Raw genomic sequence first — 23,746 nt, forward strand, 5'->3', positions numbered from 1 at the left:
CCAACATCAATACTACTTTTTATTGCAATGTGTTCCTATAGTTTTTATTGTTCTACATAGACATCAATGTGAAGTGATTGTGGGTCACACGTTTGAGCAAATGTTGGCTTTAAGTGTTTTTATTATGTAGATAGATATGTTATTTGGTACATAGTAAATATTTCTTGGGCGAGTGTTTTTCGCAGTTGCGATGTCGTAGAGGGGTGTTGGTACAAGTAAAACAACCAGTTAAATTTTGAAAACAATATCAAATTTAATACATAAATACGATTTATGTACTTCTACATACAGGTTTTGTCTATATATTTACATTGAAACACGTAATTTCATTCTAATTCATCTAGAGTTTCACATTTTTGTCATACAGTAATTATTATAATAGTAAGCAACTGAAAAAAAATCAACAAAATTATTATACCTACTAAAGTTACGCCATAAAAATAATGATGCAAACATAGAAAATTTTTAAACATTGTACAAAATAATTTACACCGAAGTATCTCTTCTATGGGTCGTACGCCCATCTCCTATAAATAGGTACATACATGATTACTAATGCAATAACCATGGTCTAATATTAAAATATATTATCTATTACGAACTAATGACAATTCCCAAAGGCATAAACAAAAGGGCAATTGTATGCGCCTACATGCGTTTACGCATTCCATAATTATAATATAGCAATTCAATCTACTTAGATCAAATTGTTTACACGCTATCGCAACGTACACCTAACCACACAAGTAACGACACCTTCCAACAAATATTATCCCATACATTTTACATTAAACGAGTTCGTAAGTTTTGTATCGGACGATACTGTACTTATTTTGTGCATTGTACAAGCTAACCCGTATTGTGTGCCTCTAGTCATAGTTTTCAATGAATCTTGAAGTAAATTGCTAACAACGTTAAAGATTCCCATTTAACTTTTTCTTTGCGTCAGAAAAAAGTAAATAGGAACATTCATAGCGAAATTTAAAGAGGTTTAAGTCAGATTTGTAATTTATTAAATTATGTTGACCAAATGAATTTGAATAGTTTTCACATTAACTACCATACTTCTAAGCCACGAAGCTATTTCTTCAGCAAACCAAGGCTAAAAGCACAACACCAAACTACATTGTGTTCACTCATTCACATTAACGCTAGGCTTTAATGGAACAGACTTTTAATTCGGTCCATATTTAATTGACCACATGGATTGACATAAATACGCCTCGTCACATTGTATATCGTAATATTACATTTCAACAACCAGGAGATAATATTAACTAACAACCTTAACTAATTCATGAGATACCTCCGAAGAGACTAATCGATTACTCATCTAAACACTCATAATACAAACTAACGATTTAATATCGATTACACATACATTCATATAATCGATTTTGTTATTGGATTTTACGTATTTATATTTGGCAAATGGTTACTATCAGAAACCCATCACCTAGGTAGGGTCGATGTCGAACATCCACTGACCGCACGACTGACTTTAAGTCACACAAAATTAAATTTAATCATTACCTATCTAAAAACATTTACAGAAATTATATGTGTTCACAACTCGCGTCAATATACTGAATTTAGTTTTTCTAATTGTGTACCAATATAATAACAATAAACGTGCAACTAAATAATTTTGTGGCGTATGAATTAAATTTACTTTTTTGTACGTCATTTACACAATGTATTACGAAACTAAATGCTGAAATATAATATTATCTATAGCACCAATGACAGCTGCAAATATACGCAACAAAGTATAAAAGCAGTGAATATTTATTAATCAATTGCACGCGTAAATTAAAATTTTCGAAAAACAATGCTAAAATCCGAAACTTGTCTTTAAAACACATATGTATAAATGGACGCCAAAAGTATATGAATTGACTTATACGATACACGTACTAAATTGAACACTTATTGGCTAAATCTATCACAAAAAGTCCACTGAGGTAATTTACAAAATGAACTCATTTTTGCTACGTTTACAGTTCACATGGGCTAGCCCGCAATAATGCTTATCTATGAGTAAAATTCTGCTTATATATTTGAAAAGTAGCTTACTGAAAAAATAATATCTGGGACTAGATATTTGACTATAACGGATTTTGTTTGTGCGTCATTTATAAGACACAAATTCTAACGTCTCCTGGTGTATTAGATATAAACATTGTAGAATGAGCGTAGTAACATACACACTATCTTGAGACAACTAGTAGACATTTACTTGAGAGCAATACTTTGAAGCTCTGGCTTTCGAATATGATAACACGCTTATAGTCAATAATACTACTGAAGCAGTTTATTGTCTATACACAAACTATACAAAAACTTATCCAGTCGTACCATTAACTATACAGATTGCATTAGGGCCCGTCGCTAACTATGTATATCAAATTGGAATCATGAAGCCCGTTCTGAATTTGGCGTCTATATAAAATTATGTAACGTTGAGCAATTACAATAACGGTATTTGGTAATAAATGGCGCATGTGTAGGTAAATGTAACTATAAAATAAATCTATTTACATTATGGCATTATTGATTACAATAAATCGCATTGTTGTTGACAAAAGTTCGTAATTTTAATCAATTAAATAGTCACAATAATAAACAGGAGGCAATATGGATACCATATTCATTTTTCATATTTGGCTTAATCAACTTCCTGTCATTTATTATGGTCATCAGAGAATCGGCATTTACTAAATAGGTAGATACAGAATTATAAATAATATTGGCCCGCATACTAATTTACAACCTGGCCAAATAAGCGGTTGCATGAATTGTTTTGAGGTTTTTCTGTGTCATAGCACTACACGTATTCAGATAAACAAAAGGCGATTTTAATTATCCCCAAAATAATTCGTACAACTTTACAATTTCAATTAATTTTAACACAATCGTCAGAATTTATTTGGTCAAATTATTTTTCTACATTTTGTTCCGTAGCAAATTCAATTACAATAAAATTCAATTACCATAGACATAGACTATTTAAGCATAGATTCATTTCAGACATAGAATAAACTCTCGGTACAAATACATTCAGAAGTAATTCATTTTCAGTCAGATGTGCCTCCTCACACTGAGATGTGGTATGTACTTAAGTTACTAAACACTAAAGTAGATGCAGGAGGGGGTGGACAGCATCCTCACTGCGTCACCCTCCGAAGTCCGTTTCAACCACAAAAGTCGCTGACACCTTTAATCTTGAAACTACACATTGATCATTTACGCGAGGTCACATTTACCTTAAAAATAAAATTCAATGTCTAATATATCACGAAAAATGTCACTTTGATCGTCAATTTTGCTTGCCAATAATAGTTTTAGAACACTTATCAGTCTCCATGATTCAACTGGTCTTCTTAAATTTGGTTCTTAATTGTGATGAATCGTTGTATTCCTTTGAATTGCCTAAAAAGGCAAATTGCCTTCTGGCATTCACGTTCAATTTTCATCTGTTGTGATTAGATCATGTCGGGTTCAGGGAACTGCAGGTATCTCTGATTGCCGATGTGTTTTAGAATCTGTAACAAGGAAAATAAAAGTTGAAAAAGGAAAGTATTTCATTTAAAATGTTGCCATGAAATTGATGGCCGAACTAAATTAATAAATCACTACCTCATTGTTTTGAAGTCCAATAAATAAATTAAAAATGACCTAATTAAAATGTTACGAGAACTAAATTTCCTAGAGTAAAATTTCATAATCACGTTGTCTTATACAAATATTGTATTCGTTATCTTTGGTATGTCATGAACGAGAACACGCGTGCCCTTTAGAAAGATCGTCATTCATAACTCCAATCATTTATTTCCTCGCATCAATGAACCAATTGATTAAAGTCAATCAGAGATCACGATCACTACGACTCTCAATTACTAGCTGGGCTAGTTGACTGTTTTATAAATAGGAATACTAACACAGTTACAAATAACTCGCTAAAAATATAAGTAAGCAAAAGTAGAAGACATCGAATCAATCTGGAGTGATATAAACCAAGAGTATATTCGTGAACCATCAATTTACATCCTAATTAAATGTGTAGGAGTAATAAAACCGTCTCACGGTGCGGCGGTATCATAGTAATCTCGATCTAATTCTCGCGCAACGTCTGTGGATGTGGATTATCAGCATTTCTCGTCCGGGCAGAGTTTCTGCTGAGTTGGTGGAGTGTAAATCGTAACCTGCCCGCCATAGCGACGCCAAGTCTGCGGCGCCCCGCACCCCGCGCCTCGCAGGTGACGACCCTTAGGGTTGCACTACAACTATCGACTACATTTTTATATCGTATTGTAATATTGTACTATTTGAAATTAAATATATATTAAGATAAAATTACATTTAACACGTCAGCAATTTTTGTATGAAATATTTCAAGGAAGAATTCAATAAAACGACTTTTCGAAACAGTATTGACACTATTTGTTTTCTACATTAACGAGGCGCGTCTCTTGGCCTTCGTTACTTGTCATCTTTCAATGGAAAATGCCATAATACGTCAATAGGTTTAGATAATTTATGGTATTAATATTCAAGAGCGAAACAGTAGGGATATTTACAAGAAACTACGCAATAGTTGTGGTAACCTGTTACGGTATGGAGAAAACTTGTATCGAAATTTTATCGATAGGTTTTTTAGAAATAGTTGGACATCACTATAAAACCGCGATAAATCTGTCGCATATTCAGCGATGTAACGGACTTTCTCTTCGCGTGACTCATTGCTCAGAATAAGTGCGTTCTTAATATGTGATGTGGATAATTGGTATGCTTATCTCGAAATAAGTTCGTCGCAAAATTAAATGGTTTTGGCGAATTAGAATTTTGTATCATACATTTTTTATTTACGTAAGATGGATTTTTATTGAATAGTATGGACGGATAACTGTATTTTTAAAATGGTATAAAAGATAAAAATGTATAATCTTTCTAGAAAAGAATCGAGTTTACCTTTAAGTACCAAAGGAAATAAATGTTACTGCGTAGTGTATTTTTCTTATGGAACAATTTTCCAGACTGCGTAGGAGTATTTACTAGCTACTAAATAATATATTTTTTCTTTAGTACCTTACTATTTTTATTTAAACTGCATTACTGACGCATTTTGTAATTGAACAGATGACCAATAATCACGATGTGGTTATAAACGTGTCTTTTTTTAAATAAAACCGTCTATATCGTCTAGAGCTCACCTAACTCAAAAAAATATTTACCGAATTTGCAATGTAACCAACACTAAATACGTTTAGTCAATCTAATAGCAATAATACCTATAACAATGTAATTACTAAAGACATAATCAATACGCAGAAAACTATAATAAGTTATCTGTGTACTAGACTAGAATAATGATCAATTCACGAATCACGCGTGCTAATTGCTATTTGAGTGACCTTGGGGGACGTATGAATGACAGCTGACATGCAGGGGGCATTTAACTGTCGTGTGTCAGCAGTGGACTTGTATTGTTGCATACACGTTTTGAATGAGACTATGTTCATGAGATTGTTGCAGCAGAGTAATATTTCCCGATCAAAGAAGGGACTATTGGAGTGTTTTAAAATTTACGAAAAATCTATATAAATTTTTTTTTTTTTCAGGGAGGAAAATCATGCACTAACTTCTCCCGCCTTGGGCAAGGCGAGAGGAAGTGTCAGATACTTACTGACTTAAAATCACCCCATTCACACAACTGTTTTTCGAGCAGGCGCCCTGGTAAACCCGCTAGGTAGACTGCAGCTCCGGAATAACGTAGAGTCTAGAATTGTTTTCGGAATATGGCAATATGTTCACTGCCTTACGAAGGATAATTAGTGGAAAGTGGAAAATACCACTTTGATCGTCAATCAATATAATGGAAAAATTGCGAAGAAAATGAAATTGATCACATCTTTTTGTTAATGTTCAATTATTTTTGTCTCAGATTTTTCTATTGAGACGACATGAAGTAGGTATTAGTTGTATGTATATATCTGTATATTTACAGAGATAATACAGCTGCGGCAATTGTATGCTCGTGTGTTGTTATCATTTTCTTATGTATTGTCACGTGCCTAATAATAGGAATTCCCCTGCAATTATTGTCGCTATAATCATTGGCAATTGCTTAAATGAGTTCTTTATCGTTATATCGAATTCTAAGTCTTAATGATAAAATAAGTAAGTGTATTTAAAATAGATTACTATTTTTCTAATGTATGTATTACAATAGTACTACGTCGTAGCGCGTAGCTAATCCGCGCTCGGAAAGAATTTGCGAATTTGAAGGATATGGCTATTAGAGTTCGTAGCAAGTGCTACGAACGGCTACGATTAGAAGAAGTCACTTGACTGTTCAAGTGGACTATCTATTTATACTTTCACGTATTTTTATTGAAACCAACCAATTCAAATGCGGACCAATTCACAAAATCCAAGCGGTATGTTCGTAGCACCGAACTAGCAAAAGTTTTCCGATTTTTTTTTCAGCCAGCCTGACAGTGTGATAATAAATCGAGTTTCGGATGTCACGGGTTATAAAGCATAGGCGTCGTCGGTTATCGAGAGAATCCGGTGAGGCGGGGCGGTATTTGGCGCAAATTTATTCATACTGGGGGCCCAGCGACCTCTTAACTCTTGTGTTATTTAGGGCACACTTCCTTCGCGCCGATTCCTAGAGCCCATTTGTTACAAGCTGAGTATTTTTTAAATACACGCTTAAGCGCCATGGTTATATAATGATGGAGATATGTGTGGGTGTTGTTGAAAGCGCTTGGTAGGGAAAACTTAGTTTAAGATTTATTATGTGTGAAAATTTTGTAGGAGGACTAAGATTTGTTACTATAGAGACTGTTCATTGTGTCTGGGATTATTCGTGGAAGGAGGATATTTGTCGTGTCTAATTCTTGTTGTATGATAATAAAAAGACCCGTAAGAAATTACAAGGATGCCACTATTTTAATCAGATGATTTTAATAAAATCTTTACATCATATTGACTTTAGTTGAAAACTACAAGTTAATTTAACCAAATAATAAGTTAGGGAATTCCGTTTAAGCTTTAGACATTTTGTGTTAAGTCATCTTATGTTCATGAAAGATATTAGAAGTTGCAATCTTATCACCGACTACTCAGCAATAACTTGCCAGACATAAGACGTTACATGAAGGTTGAAGAAACCGAAATGAAAAGTCGATTTTCATGGCGTATCAGTTTCATGTCGAAACGACCGGGTTGTTACCAATTACTTTTACTGCGAAAGTATTGTAGTCAATGGGATGGGAATAAAAAATGGGATTGTCTTTGCGACGGCCCCGTTGGCTTCTGGAAGGGTGCGGGGGGCGGGGGACGAGTCACTTGTTGCATGAAGGCGGGGCGGAGACGCCCAACGCCCATCGCACCACGTGTCGTGAAACTTCAGAAAACCCTGAACATGTAATATTTACTAGTTGACGATGTTTAACTATCATGCTTGGATTAACAAAGAAAGTTGTCGCAAGTTTAAGTACCACATAATTGAGATGATGGTTTCACGCCATGACGTAAGAATTGGGTCAGCAGGATAATTAAATCAGGGACGTATTTTATGAAAATTAAAACCTTAATGAATACTAATATAACAATACAGTACAACGATTTCTAATAAATACCATTGTCACAAAACCACTGACTGTTAGAAAAGGACAGCCATTTAATTATGATTAATTGTACAAGTATTAGGTCATCACACTCTGTCAATTGACTCCATATTGTATTCCTACTAGTATGAGGATAATCGACACGTAACCTCGTGGTAGGCTATTTATAAATTCTGTTATCAAAGGCAAAAGGATCATCCCAAAAACCCATGCAGAGGCTTCGAATTAAGGAAAAATCACAAATTAACATAATTTTATATTTTTAACGCCTACTTATTGATTATTATCAATTTATTAAAGCATTATCCCTAATATGCCAAAGAAACGTTTATAAAAATTTAAATAAATATACTTCTTATTTTCTTAAATGAACATTGCTCCATCTTTGAATTATAACATCAATAAAATGTCTTTCTTAACTAAATCTCAAAGTGCCCTTCGAAAACTTTTACTGGATAAAACCGTCAAAATGTGAGGCGTCCTAATTTGTATCGTCATAATCTCAACGCATTTGGGGTTCCGCAATAAAATCATAAAATCGTTAGCTTGGGGCGTGCTTCTGTAGACAGTTAACACGTAATCCAATTTAGACGGTCGACATCAACGATGAATGCTAAAAGAGCTCCGCGATATTATTATACACCCTTGAACATTTTTTTCTAATATTCTTCAAGAATAATGAAGTTTTTGGGATCTTGATTCAAGGAGGTGGTGAACTGATACTGGCCTTAGTACGAGTAGAGACATAGTTGAGTGTAGGCAAGGCTTTCTTAGATTGATTAGATGTTGAATTAGATGTTCAACATCTAATTTATAAAATAATTTAGTAAGTAATTTATTTCTATCTACTTAAAACTTCTTGTATATTGTATATTATGTTCGCATAGGTAATTAAGTCTAACTTTTATCACAGTAACTACAGTTTGAAGAGCAAGTTTTTAAATTATAATAGATTGTTTATTGAATATTGCCATTCATTATTGTTTAATTTTGAAAAGGCACCATATTTAAATTCAAGCCAAAAATTTCAAAACGTCAACGGAACTTCAGTAATGTTCGAGAAACTTAATGTAGTACAGCGGCGTGACTTTAATAAGCAGAAAAGAATATTTACGCTTCCAAGTAGGGCTGGGGGGAGGTAGTCACGTAAATCTCAAGAAAATTGACATCCCTAACTATGTTGGCACTCATTTAAATAACTGATCAAACTCTCTAGCAAGCTGTCAAACAATAAAGAGCTAACAACTTATTCGATATGCGTCGTTCATCCTCCAGACTTATATTGAACGCCAAAATTGAGCCGCAACTTTTGAATTGATAGCATTTTTTTTTTTTAAGAAAATTGAGATTTGTTGTGGCCTAGTCTTTTTAGTTTATGTTGTTACAGCAGTGTTTTTAAACAAATAAATATTAATATAAATAATATTATAATTGATGTTTATGATGTTGTATTTCCATTTTTTATTAGTTGCAGGTTCAATGGGTCATCCATCATTTTAATCATCTATTTAGGTTTGGTTCTTTATGATATACATACTAATTTAGTAACGTTAAGTAGGTATTTGGAATCTTTATTAAAGGCTTGGAGATGTTCTTGTTTTGTTAACTTTATTTTAGTTCTATTGTTCTAAGCAATTTGGATAAAAATAAATTGCAAAGTAAACCAATGCAATGCAGTTAATATTTAACTTTTTAAGTAATGACAAACTGTCATATCTGTCAAGTCAGTTATGGAAATGAAAATCTTAATATTGTAATAAAAATTCTGAAATAAATGTATAATTCATCACTCATCAGAGAGGCCATGCGGCAAATATTTAAAGTACTTACCTATAAGGCAACACCGACTTGGGTATAAAAAGAGCAAAGGAGATTTTTATTAAGTAGAAGGGCGGGGGGAGAATATAATGAATAAATTCCGTGTAAGGACCCCTCCTAACGCAATTGAAAACTTTTAACAAGTGCCGGGAAATCGTGTGTAAAGGTGGGCCCCGTACCTAATTACGCAGCTAGCCGAATGGAATACCGGATGAGTTCAGAAATTTAAACGATGTCTCCTCCCGACTCCCGGACACTTTATGAAAATCAGCTCGTTAATAAAATCGTCGAGTGTTGACCGATGTCTTGGCACACGAACTCACTCGTCAGAAGAACGGAATACAAAATTAACGAAGTGTGCATTTGTTCTTAAATTCTATTATAAATGATACCGTAATAATAAAAATATTTCGCGACGATTTATAAAGTCGTCTCAAGAATATAACCCCATTACGTAATTGCGTGCCAAATGAAAAGTTAAATCACGTTCGGGTCTTAAAATCGAGTTTCTCGATCCGGAATCTTTACCCCCCATTAACTTTCCGTCGTGTCCAAGTATTAAAAAATTAACAAGATATTTTCCACCGCAAGCTCACCGTCTGCGGAGGACGTATTCATTCTTTTGTAACCCTAAAAAACAAGTCATTACCGAAGCGGGTTTAATCCAGCATCGTGTTCTGGAGATTTTTTCGTGATATTCTATTATTCGGAGGCGATCGCTCGACGCGGCGCGACGGGCACCGTTTACGCTAAAATGATATGATTAATTACGAGTACCGGTAGCTCCGGTCTCCCTCATTAGCGCACAAATAGGATCGCTCAATGGTGAAATTGAATCTTGAACGCTGGCAAACCACACTCAATAGGACTCTAATTATAATTATTATTCATATTAAATAAACGCCGGCATTTCGGTGTTTTGTTATGATTGTTGTTTAAATTATTGTGGATTAGAATAACACATTTAATAACATGGTTATATGACTAGAGTTATGACTTCTAAGAATGAAAGGCTGGTACTTCTTCACTAAATCATTTTTATTGGGCTCATTAGGGCTAATATTTTTAGTGTTTATGTGGTTAAGAGACGTTAGCGTCGCTATAAAATTTAATAACCTGATATAATAATAATAATATAATAGTGAGCATGTCACGAGATTTGAAAAAGAAACGTTAACACGTTCAGTCGTTTACAGTGGCAACAAATTATTCATAGGCCAATATAATTTGCAAACAAATGATATGACTGTACACCTAAGACTTTTCTTTTGCTTCTTACATAAATAAAGAAGGCATCACGTCTCATAATCCACGTACAAAGAAACGTAAACATGAGTGACGTACTTATCTTTTGTAATACCTAATGTCGTAAATATGAATGTGACAAGAAATTCGTTCTTTACTGCAGATTTGGGGGTCGCGAGAATATACGTTGAAAACTACATATTTTGTGGTTCTGTTTTTAGGTACAGTCGTAAAAAGGGAAAATCCATTTACGCTCTGATTTTTTTTGCGTAGTATTTGTCTTATGAATAGAGAAAAAGTTTGTATAGTAGTGGTACTCTTTCTTTATGTCTGGTATAAGGGAGGCTCATGGACTTATAAAAATATATGAACACGGTCGTATAAAAGAAAAATATTTGCCACGATATTTATGCACTTTGTTCGTAGCGTTTGTTTAAATTACTATCTGTTTAAAATTCGTACCTTAAATAAAAAAAATATTACGATAGGGCAGAAATACTAATCAAAATTTTATTTGAGTTAAATCGACGTCGAAGTAAAAGTTTGTGGTGTTGTATGTATAGGTAAGTTTCGTTGGCCGACGCTGGGCACTTATCAGCCACTCGTTGCAGAACTTCAGTAGATTATTATCGTTGATATTCGAGATTTATTACCGCCGTACTATTAAACGTTCTCTCATTTTCCTTTCCACTATTCGTGTCTTTGTTTTTTATTAAGAAGTTATAGCGTTTAGAATTCGTAATGGTTTATCTTGAGAAAACATTATATCTATCACGTATTTTTCCATGCAATTTAATGTTACTATCATCATAAAGTTACATTTTATAGCTAACTGTAAAATGTTTAAAATATCTTGAAATAGATATCTCATGTAAATCTATTAGACCTGAACACGTAAGGCACTTATCTAGTATACGTATGTAAGTAAGAAGAGATTACCTTTCACATGTATTCACGTGCGGTGCATCGCCAGCCACCCTCCAGGGTCCACAATCCGGATTACGATACCCTATCTATATCACAAGCTTCCACCTAGCTTAGCACTAAAGCCTACACTAACACAATTGACTGCAACAACGATCGGTAACCGTCCACTTAACACTAAATAAAACTCTAACATTAGTTAACATGATAAAATGAACAAAAATCTCGACTACAATGCGAAAGTAACAAAAGAGGAAAAAGTTGCGTCACATCGTATTTACAGTGGACAATGTGAACATGTAAGTAGGTAACTGGTCCGAGGTCCGAATTATCGGGTGGCGTGTTTCAGTGGACCCAGGAGGGGGCGACGGAGTAGGGCGTCCGAGCCCCGTTGCCCCCCGACAGCGTGGTCGGGACGGGCGGCGCGGGCGCAGAAAACTGGCTCTCAGCCTCCGCTGCCATCCCACTATGCTGCTGCGGGAAGTTGAAGTCGAGCGTGCCTTCCATACTTAGCTCGTGCTTTATGACCTAATAGCAAAATGGGAGTATATTAGAATTTAATTAGAATTCGTAAGTAAACAATGATTATTTATTTGGTGTACTTCAACATTACTTTCTTCATAAGTATTTCAATGATTTATTAATTAGACCCGTAAAACATTTAGATCATCATTAAGTTATAATACGAGGGCCAAGCTTACCTCATCAACATTACAGTCGAAAGCATGGTCGAGTGTCTCAATGTTGAGGTCTTCCGAGAGCCCCGTGTTTAACGCGCCCATAATTTGACCCATGACTGTGGTGGGACCCATCGCTCCTGTTTGTACCATCATGCCACCATTCATAAGGGCTGCATCCGAGGTCGTCACCATTTGCGGCTGATTGTTTTCTGTACAAGAAAAAAAAAGTATAAAATACAAAACACATTCAGATTATCTCTATGGATTCTATAGCAACTACCGTTATCAAATCAATGGAACAACATTTAGTTGTGTTTTCACTATAGAAGCAATTCATTATTAAAACCATGGTCTATTAAAACCAAAAACAGGTAAACAACATTCACCCCAACCGTTACATATAGGTACGTAAGTTTGAGTCGACCAGGCCTCACCTGTTTGCATAATATCAGCGGGATCCGCAGGTGGTGGCGGCCTGACGAAGTGGTCAAGTGCATGTTGGTGAGGACGCGTTGGATGAGCTGGGTGCGCGGGGTGCGTGTACAGGGAGCACGTGCAGCCCCCGTGCGGGTGCCGCGGACATCCACTGTAAGGGCTATATCGGTAGCTGCCCCCCGAAGACGATGATGTGGTCGTTGGAACGTACCTGGTGAAAACACTCGTGTAACAACACTGTCCTGGAAGCTAGACGTTAAGCTTCATTTGTTCTTGAATAGTCTTCTCACATTCAATATAATGGACATCATTAATAAGCGCATTGAAAGTTTGTAAAGTATTTTCCATTTTAATTTCATTTCAAATGCATTTAAATATATTTAGTCTTCTGTCTTGAGAAAATCAAAGAATCTAAGGAGTTCTAAATAAAGCGAAGCGTACTCTAGGGCAAGGCGTTTACGACAATAACTGTTTAAGTGGTCGAGGTCGGACTTTTGGACTCTAACCAAAATTCCTTCACCGACGCGAGGCTTACTACAAAATGCTTACGTGTTAAGGAATGGATCTGTTCCTGCCAGTTTCATGGAATCGGCGAGAGAGCCAGCAAGTTCGTCTTGTCCGAAGTCCGTTTGAGCGTAATCGCTGGTGGTGTAGTCAGCATAATCTGGACCCCAATCAGGTTCTGTCGGGATCATTGATGGGATCGGAGACAGGCGGCCGCACGATGACGCGTTCGAAGACACCCTCGGACGGAAGTCCGGCGATAACTGGAAACTGCTACGCGCAAGCGAAAGAAGCAATCAAAAAAACGATACCTATCTTAACTGGCGATGTAAATTATGTGATCTGACGTGAAACTACGTACAATGATATAAATTCAGATTGAAATGTACAAACAGACACATAATTTCCTTATCGACAGTTGAGACGCAAAAAATCATAATGGTTAGCAGAAACAAATCTTAAAGCTAAGTCGGACTCTATACAATCTCAAACAAGAAGTGTAATGGGGAGCATGCAAATCTAATGCCTATGTCTTCACTAACAAATAAATTTGTATGCTAAATGAAGCGATGACTATAACGGAGTTCAGCGGTCATCTCAGAAATATCTTTATTACTACAAATAGTGACAAAATGTGGGATAAGATACGGGTTATAGACCGGCCCTTCAACAGTCACCGAACCATTGAAAATATATGTCGATGACGCTCGTAATCCAGATAAAATAAATCGCCTATAAAAATGTTAAATATCGGCGAAATGACGAGATTCAGCATCCACATAACTCATCATCTAATGGTTGTGAATGATTTAAAACCTTTTATCATAAAGTAGCAGAGTTGCAATAACTCAATTTTATTAGTCTGGTCAACGCAGCTTTATGTCGATGGTTTTATTATAGAGTAAGCGTATCATGCGTTGCTCACTTTGTTTCTATTAGTCGTAAAATTTCAATATTCCCAAGGAGGCAACGTTATTTAATAATAATGTGCTATCGGCTATTTGTGGTTCTGGCAGAACTCGCTTCTACATTACCCGTATAGGTAAGTAATAGTGCCTTTAAAGTCAAATTAGTATCGTGAAACAACGTCCGAGACCGTTACCATTATTGGCTTGGTGCCACTACTCTTTTGGACTTTCCTCTACTTTAATCTACCTGTATCACTTAGAGAACGGTACTACATTTCTAAATAATGTTCTAGTTCTATTGTAAGCTGCGAACATTTCGCTAAGAAACATTGTGTTACATAAAAGGTTATTTAGTTACCTGTGCATCGGTGAGTCTGGGAACATATCTTGACTTTCTGATATTGAGCTACTTGGACTTGGGGTGGCGTCTGCTGTTGCGCCGTTTCGTAATACTTCAGCCTATAAACAAAATCAAATTTTGCAATGTGCTACTTATTGTTATTTACTTGACGATAATTTCATTCGTCCACTTTATTACTGTGTCACAAAGTTTAATCTAAAATGAAATCTGCGTCTTCAATAACAGAGCTCTATTTTTCTATATTTATGTCATACCTTCTTCTTTACTCTGCCTCTTCGTTTTTCGAATTTGGACGTCTCCATCGATGCAGCCCGCCGTCTGACCGACTTGCCCGGCTTCGCGTCAGGGTTGATCATCCACCATGATGACTTCCCCGTACCTTCGTTTTGTACCCGCATGAACCGATTGTGAAGGGACAGATTGTGTCTGATTGAATTCTGTAAACAAAAAGAGAATATTAATTAAATCATCTGCTAAAGCAATTAATCTCGGGTTAAATTTTAGGTCTATGAAAATTACTTTAGGTAGGTATATTATTTAAGAAGAAACGGTCCGTTTATTTCTATTATTGCATTATTTAGGGTAAATACTTTTTCCTTAATATTAGAGTATTTAACATTTCCTTATACCTATTATTTCAATTTATAATGTGTGTAATAAAATTATGAGTAAGTATAGGAAATAAAATGATAGGTAAAATATTTTTTAACTAATTTGGTCTCATTATGACTATATAAGTATGGGTGAATAATATAGTTATTAATTAGTTAGAAATGTACACACATCGTTTGATTTAAAATAGCACCATGACATAATTTACCTACTCTATGCTTTAAGTAGGTACACATACTTGAATTTTGAGGTCAGGTAACATTAAAACTAAGGCAATAAACTTCAACGATCCTCGCGATATCCGGGCGTGGTCAAAGTTGACCACAAAAAAAAAACTATTTTAATTCCCGCTACCGTTGAAAGTTAGTGCAATAACGTGTCCTATCTCACACCGGCAATAAAATCTCGCAACTTTTTCCCGTCGAAGGAATAAAAGCGACCGCAGCAACGAATGAAGTTTCGCTATAAAACAGTCCATAAATAATATCTGCGTGCCCTGTGAGAACTGCCACTTATGGTAACTATACGAGTATGCTACTCCATTATAAATATGTGCATTCTTCAAACTCAACTCGTGAAACAAAAAGTAGGTACGACATCATTCATTTTTATACATTTTCAACGGATTTTTACGGGTAGTTTAACAAGAATGTCTGTCATTTTAAGGTTTCAGCTCGAATGCATAAATTTTGGATACCTCTATCTACTATGTAAATCACTCAAATTTTATGTATGCGGTGGAAGGAATCGTTTCTTGTATTTGCGCAGTATACGTACAATGCTGGTACCGCTGCCATACCATACATCTATTGATGCTCGGTTTTATTATGGAAAACTTTGACGGATGCCGATCCGACTTTCAAACTACGTCATATGAAATTCATGGTGGATCTAAAAGATTTATTTTCAAAAAATTAAAATATTTTAATAAGAGAGAAGTTAAAGCTGTGGAGTCTGTAGACGAGTATAAATTATTTAATGATATATTCGCGTATTCCTATTAAGTGCGCCCAATTAAGTTTATGTGATATACAACAATTGGACGTGTACATAAATCCAGTAAATGTGGACAACTCCCGCGATTTATCAAGCGTGAAAACACACGCAACAAATGGCCTGTCGACGCTTTGATGGATTTGTCGCCAAGAGCCCTTACCATGAATTACGTGAGCTATAAAAGTGACAACCTCGCGTTGATCTTCGAACGCCCCTGTCAACGATGTATAAAATCTCGGTCCGTTCGCAACGAGAAGTTTCGAGTTCCAAAAACGAGTGCTCGTGACAATTTGTAGTAGGATTTACCAATTCGAGATATAGTTTAGCGTTATATTTATAGATATTCCGTTATTTAATTAAATTGAAAATAGATTTTCGTAGATGGCTTTTTCTTATGTTTATTAACCGGACTAATTTTGCCACAATATTGTAAAACTAATGCCTATCATTCCCATTTAAACTACTTATTCGAGTCTTTGAATATTCATACGACTCTAAATATGTGTACCTAAATTATGTTAGTTAAGCCTAGTTTGCAGAATTTCAATTTCAAAGAATTATTTATAATTAGAATTTATTGTACCAATATTATATTGTACCACACACACCATATTCACATCGATACTTTATTTACGTTGGCTAACTATTATAGGGAGATATAGGTAAACCCTATACTATGTTTATTTTATAGAGGCCTCAATATTAATGTTTCTGATATAATAATTTCACGGATATAATTTATGGGCAGTAAAGATATATAGTTTGCTGACAGGCAACTAAGTTAATCGAATTTTCTGCTACTATGCTATCACGTTCGTGGCTTTTGATGTAATTTACCTGTTTTTTTTTTCGGCGGTATATATTATGGTTTATACGGCCGTATTTCTCCACGCTCCAGTGAAGATTGAACGGGTACCGAATGCGGTACTTTGTACAAAGAATGCGAGGAATATAATCTGACATGAAGCGCCGTATCTTATGCCACTACTATAAATCTGTGGAGATTGTGCTCGTGTATTTATAAATTTATGAAAAAAAATCTTCACATCAAAAAATGAGGATATTTCAAGAAAAAACCCTACCATATATTTCATGTCAAACTTTGAGTAAAATTCACAAATGTTCGTCACCATGTTTCTACTATATTTCGAATTATTACACATCCTTTAGTGATTCAGAACTAGTAGGTAAGTAATTGCTATACGTAACGGGTTAATAATACGGGTCACATTCATGCACATTTAATTACATACAGCCACAGTAAATTTCCTGTGTTCAAACGATAATAATGTATAATAAGTACATCTCGCATTCTTACTTTAATTACCATGCCCTAACTTTCTTATCTTCCTCGTCATTAGGAACTAAGTATCAGAGTTAATAAGGTTTGAATGTAATATTTTAATTATACGAGACGGTTCTGTATAATTTTAATTATACAAGGCGAATGCGATTCAAATTAGGAATATATCGCAGTGTGCCAATTCCAGCACTTTGTGAAATGAACATCGCGACAAGCGTCGCACAAACCGGGGCAAGACATCGTACTTAGAATTTTGTCTACGGCAGGATCTTTGGCGCCACTGCGACCCTTATGGGGTGAATTAACCGTCTACGCTGTCTACAGTCCCCTTTAATGCTCCACCGACTTAAATTTTGTCGAATTTCCACCGCTATTATATAGCGTTACGCAATCTTCGGGCGATGGCTTATGATTTCCGCTCTTTATAGCGTTCGTTTGTTTTCTGAGAGCAATCACTTCGGAATCACAAGCCTGCTGATTAGTTACGACGTGATAGTTTACTTGGCTCCCGTTTTCATCTTTTCGATGCGAATTTTCGAACGTAATAAAATAAATTCGATTTGGTCTGATAAGTTTTTGAATGGTTCGCTGGGGTCGGTTGATGATCACGCTATCATTATAACCGTCATTTTGAAATGAATGTTTGTTAAAACTTTTTATTAGTTGAATGTATCTTCCCCTTTTTTCATCTACAGGAAAACTATAGATAAAAGTGTACTGAAGCAACGGTGTAACCAATTGTTGAATAATTCAGTGATATTATCCTCTTAGGTTAACATGCTCGGTGCATATACGATGGACTTTCGAAATGAATTTTAATGTATTACAAATACATATCTACTATGACTATATTGATTTTTTTATTAGAATATATTATTATTTATATCAGTGCAACCTACTTCCGTAAGAAAAATTCAAAAAAATATACCTAAGTACTTACTTAATTTACACAATTTGGATTTTAGGGGACATTATATGTTTTTACCTGTGCAATATTAAGAAAGACTTGACTATATCTTCTAATAAATATAATTAAATCTAAGATGACCTATATAATATCCCGTGAAACCTCATAATTTACAGAAAGATGTTCTATCAAAGTTACGTAAGTGTAAAATAGTCAAGTCTCCTGTGTCCTTCGTTCGGTCTTCAGACAATGCGTCACAGCCGAATGTATGCGCATATAAAAATTTAGTACTGTTATTAGATGAATGAAATTATGGAAGCTACCGAACGTACGATACATATTCCACGTAGTTTTACTAACCTCCCGTCCCTTTGTATTCACTTTTGTAAGTAGGTGAGCACTGGGAAATATTCTAAACAGAGGATTTCTAAATAGGTACTGTGTCTATGTACTTATCTTTTTTTTAATATCCATGAAGTCTATTTAGGACTTTAGTTCATTATAAGACGGTTAATAGTTACTGATATGGTTCTGTCGGTAGGAAATATATCTGGTATGGTATTTATTACCTACAGCTCCAAATAATTGGTCAAGTTATTACATTTCACGTACCTTTAAAATGAACCTTTCTTATAACGCTTCAAGGTAGAATTTTCCTCCTTAAAGGGGTAATGACTTATTCATACTGTCAGAGTAAATTCGTTTGTCCATCTCCTTAATTAAAACCACTTCACAGCTCTCTTGGGTACAAGATGGAAAACGTGTGACGGTGTGAGCATTCGACACGCAGCACCTTCATCAATCGAAGAGTTCAATAACGAAATTGAATCGACTGAACCTTGTAATAAGGCATATTGAAGAAGTCGTTTCATCTGAACATCAAATGGTAGAACAAAACCGCCATTTAATTACAACAGACCCAATCGATATTCGATACAAAGAAATCAGAATACTTATACATTAATGAAATTGAAAATGAAAAAATATAAAGCGTTCGAAATATTCCCGAAGTGTGAAATCAAATAATAAATAATTCAAATTAGAGAATCGAGATTACACAATAAGGGGCGTCGGCCCGAGGGGGAGCCGCAAACGTGACGGCCCCAAGAAATTTGGAAGAAACCCGGTGACGTGTCAACCGCCACTGACAAATTTAATTATTCAACTTACCGAAACGTTAGCAAGATGACTTTTCCCGAGCCGATAACTAAGTAGGAATAAATTCACTTAGAGCTGCCGAAGCAAAGTTTAACTTAATAAAACATTGGAATTTTCGTAATTCGATTGTACTGAGGTCGGATCCCGCTGTCGTCCTGATTTGAATACGTCATTACGAATCATTTGTCGCGCTCACCTGAGAAATTTTGACTCGGTTAAATGTGTACAACTTTCCCTATAGTAGGCTACTTTGATTTGTTCCTTCTCGACTTATCAGAGTCAACTCTAGAACTTCGGTCCAGTATCAAGGAAACAAGCTACTTATTTAAAATTATTTTCATATAATTTTTCACTCTACTGAATACGATGTTACTTGTAAAATATGTTCTTTAAGTACTTTCTAGCAAACAGAGCCAGGTACAAAACTTATACTGTTATTCCATTATTAAAACACTGGTCACGAACGTATACAAAACAAAGGTTGTTCGCACTTCATCAGGATAGAGACCTTTGCGAAATTAATTTTCTTTAACTTTCAGTAATTTGTTATGAATTTTGAGTACAAGAAATTAATGTGATTGTTCTTGTATCTGTTTTGAATTTCATTCTAATATAAATCCTACCTTCGAGGTGAGAATATTAAATACTTGATTTTAATAATTTTGTGACATGCAATATCACCTTAATAAAATAGGTCAGCAGTTGATTTTATTAAGTACGCATTCTTTACTTAATTATGAACTATTCTAACAGTATATTAAGTTTGGCAAATAAGTAGATATCCATACAATCATTCATTACGCAAATAATACGAAAAAATCGACAGGCGTGCTCGAACCCACGGATTCTTGGATTTATATCTGGGTTCCGCATAAATCACTTTAATGGCCCGATTAATGTCCGGCCTGTGAGGTGTAAGATGTACGTAGAGAAGACGTATGCAATAGAATTGTTGCCAACAAAAGAAGACGAGGACAACTATGAGTACACTACCTACATAGTACATAGGTGGCTTGGAAAATTCTTTTGTAGCTTATGTAGTAGAAAAGTACAGACGCAACGTCAAGCTGTGGCAAAATGTATTTTTTTATTTGATTTTGAACTTTATTGCATATTTAATTATTATCACAAGTTTAGAAATTCGTGTTTTGACTGCACGGTTGGTGCGGTGGCTGGGCAACTGGCTGCCGTGCAATGTGTAGCGGGTTCGATTCTCGCACGGAGCAATTCTTTGTGTGATCCACAAATTGTTGTTTCGGGTCTGGTATCATGCTATCATGTGCATGTGAAATTGTATGTTTGTAAACGCACCCACGACACAGGAGAAAATCCTAATGTAGGGCAAAGTTTAAAAAAAACAAAGAGAAAAGAAAAAGAAAGAAAAGAGTGTTCGCATTTTCAAAAAATAAAAAAAATATTGAAAAAAATTAATAACTAGCCAGTACCTGTTCCAAAAGTATACTTCTTTGCGTAATTTTTTCAGATGATCGACAACGATATCTTATAAACAAAAAGATCAAAATAATAAATCCGAACTTGAGTCATAAGCAACATGTGACCGAAACTAATCAAATAATAATAATTAGTAAACATTATTGATAAGCTGTCCTCCTAGCCCAGATCACGGTCTTTGATATCGAGATCATGTTTCCTTTATCTATTCTATTAATATTTTATATCAGAGACTCTTCACAGAGATAAGTATTGATACTGTCCATATAATACATACATCATGAAGATTTTACGAAATATGAGTTGTAGTGGCCACATCGCAGCCTTATAAACCGCGGACTTTGTTACGCCTTAGGATTTGTATATAAGAACCTTCTCCTGACAATAAAAAAGAATTAGTGAAATCGGTTCAGCTGTTCTAGGGATCTGCACTTAGCAACACATTTAGTGATTCATTTTTATATTAAACGAACTCGTAATATGTTTACTTAGTAAATAGTTTCATTATTTTCATGATCATCATCATATCAACCGCAAGAACATAGTCCACTGCTGAACATAGACGATTCGTTAAGTTAATCGAATTTAAAAAGTAGTAGCAGTAAGGGGCAGTGTTTTTAAAAAATAAGGGAAAGTATAATGAACGGCCATACGCTCACCTCTTATTGCTTGGGACTCATAAAATGACTGATATAAATAGTGTATGCACCTCAATCTTTAAGTGTGTAGATAAAAATTCTCGGTGAAGGACTTTCTGTTTGAAATCTGTTAGTTAAAAATAGTTAAAGATTAATCTAGAAAGAAATTGTATACTGTGGAAGATTTTCTCTTATTTGTTAGAGTTTTGGATTTTACCAACAACGCCCACGTGAAAGAACCACCCTGTATTCGGTTTCATTGTTGTGTGTTTTGCACGATTATGTTAGGTTTTTCTGTGATAGAAAAATCTCGAATAAGTTCAAGATTGAATGTCAAAACTAAATCCAAAGTATTATTTGCCCACATTTTTCTATATTTTTTAATATTAATGATTAATAATGCATAAGTTTTTTTGGAGAAAAGTTTTAAACGCAATATTTCTCTCGTTTCCTAGGTATTATAACATTTCATTGTAAAGTGCAATAGAATGTTATATTTCTTTTATTTCAAGCAGCACTTAGCGTTAGTCGTACGGTAGAAGTAATACTTATCACTTGAGTGACCTCGGCCGTGTGCTACCGATATCGAATTATAATTAGGTCCAATGACTTCACTCGATATAATCGCGGAATGACCGTTGCATTTCAACGAACGAATGAAATTATGTGCTCGGGAATGTGGAACATTAAAACTCTTAATGAAACTACACACTTTGGTAATTACCGCACAAATCACTAACGATAAACTCACTCGATGTAAACGTTTATGCTAATATCTCAATGTATTAAGCCACTACAAAGATTCTCAGATAATGATTGATTATCTAATTCTGGAGAAGAATGCAATTAGCATTCATTAAACCATTTACATCACAATATAAAGTGAATTAATGATCTCAAAATTAGAAACATGACATTCGAACTAAAAATAAACCAACTGAATTGCGTAAAACTAAAATATTTTCATGTTCACTGCACGTACTGTACTTAACGTCAACGCTGTATAATTGCATTTTATTAAAAATAAAAAGCGAATTTAATTTATGTAAGACGACCGTACAAATCCGGAACAGTTGGCGAGTTCCCAGATCTAAATCCGACATCTGCTCATCATGCTCTTGACCCCACCCAAGTCGCTTTGCAGTGTGATTTTATGATAACAATGTTCAAGAATGTACCAATTTATTCATAACTGCAATATAACGCATCTCGTTAAAAGGAACCTCGCAAAAACTTCCACAAGCGAAAGAAAATCTTTTAAATAGAATCTTTCAATTGAACGAACAAGGAATGACTGTATAATTTTTCCTCGGATCTATTGTTAGCGAATGACGATGGAAGTTTAAAACATTTCATTCCCGGCGTATAATAACTATCGAAGCCTAAGTGATTCCAAGACAACGTTTTTAAAACCGAAGGGGAACCTATTTTGCCACAGAAGAACGCAAACACCTTTTCAATCCTTCAATGGGCCTAACGATGAGACGGTGGGAAGAGCTGTGAAGTACCAACTAGCCGTGGCAGTTTCTTAATGGTATTGTAAGACAGAAAAAATACCGGGATCGCGGTACAATGGTGCAAAGAGAAAGATTAATCGTTCGTTCGGAAGGCGCACTCGGGAACGTACTACTATCAGGCGCTTCTACAAAAATTAATCATTTTAACGCGTCATTGTCGTTCGGTCTCCTCCCACGCGTGAAAACTTCCCCGCTAATTAAATTAGAATTAGGGAGCCGTTTGACAGATTGCGTTCGAATTTTTCATTCGCTTTTCGAACCATAAGATGAATTTCTACAACTGCCATAAAATCTGTCTTCTTGATTAATAGGCGGATGTGAATACTCGGATAAGTGGAAAATTTTATTCGAGTACCTATCGTGAGAGATAACGAAGAAAGAAGAATTACATAAAGCTTTCAGAAAGTGTGATGTAATCTCGACCGTCGTTTCCATAAACTTAATGGCGAAGTATCACAGAACTTACATATCGCTGTTATAACAACCCAAGTTGGCATATTTGTTACCCCCTCAGTCAGCATATTCGCGTCGAATGACCGCCAATTTATGTGAAAACTTCCACCGGTTAGAGCATGACCTATCTATATGAATAAAAGTTTTCACTCGTCAAGGAGCTATCGGTATGTTTCGAGAAGAATACCTTAAGTAAAT

The 23,746-nt window shown here is 35.1% G+C and overlaps 1 protein-coding gene across 2 annotated transcripts in view; it reads right to left on the minus strand.

Moving 5' to 3' along the window:
- Positions 1–228: 228 nt before the first annotated feature.
- Positions 229–23,746, minus strand: part of LOC118268633 (forkhead box protein O) — a 97,899-nt gene continuing 74,381 nt past the window's right edge. Inside the window, exons 3-9 of one of the 2 annotated variants that reach the window (XM_035583191.2) lie at positions 14,767–14,949; positions 14,510–14,610; positions 13,289–13,516; positions 12,739–12,950; positions 12,326–12,513; positions 11,640–12,152; positions 229–3,545 (exon numbers count right to left, since the gene is read on the minus strand). In XM_035583191.2, the coding sequence (XP_035439084.2) occupies positions 11,970–12,152; positions 12,326–12,513; positions 12,739–12,950; positions 13,289–13,516; positions 14,510–14,610; positions 14,767–14,949 (1,095 nt within the window). In that variant the 3' untranslated portion in view covers positions 229–3,545; positions 11,640–11,969. The remainder of the gene's footprint in view (positions 3,546–11,639; positions 12,153–12,325; positions 12,514–12,738; positions 12,951–13,288; positions 13,517–14,509; positions 14,611–14,766; positions 14,950–23,746) is intronic. The other variant, XM_035583192.2, reaches the window with a different exon arrangement.

The sequence above is a fragment of the Spodoptera frugiperda genome, chromosome 29, assembly GCF_023101765.2.
Source record: "Spodoptera frugiperda isolate SF20-4 chromosome 29, AGI-APGP_CSIRO_Sfru_2.0, whole genome shotgun sequence".
Lineage (NCBI taxonomy): Eukaryota > Metazoa > Arthropoda > Insecta > Lepidoptera > Noctuidae > Spodoptera > Spodoptera frugiperda.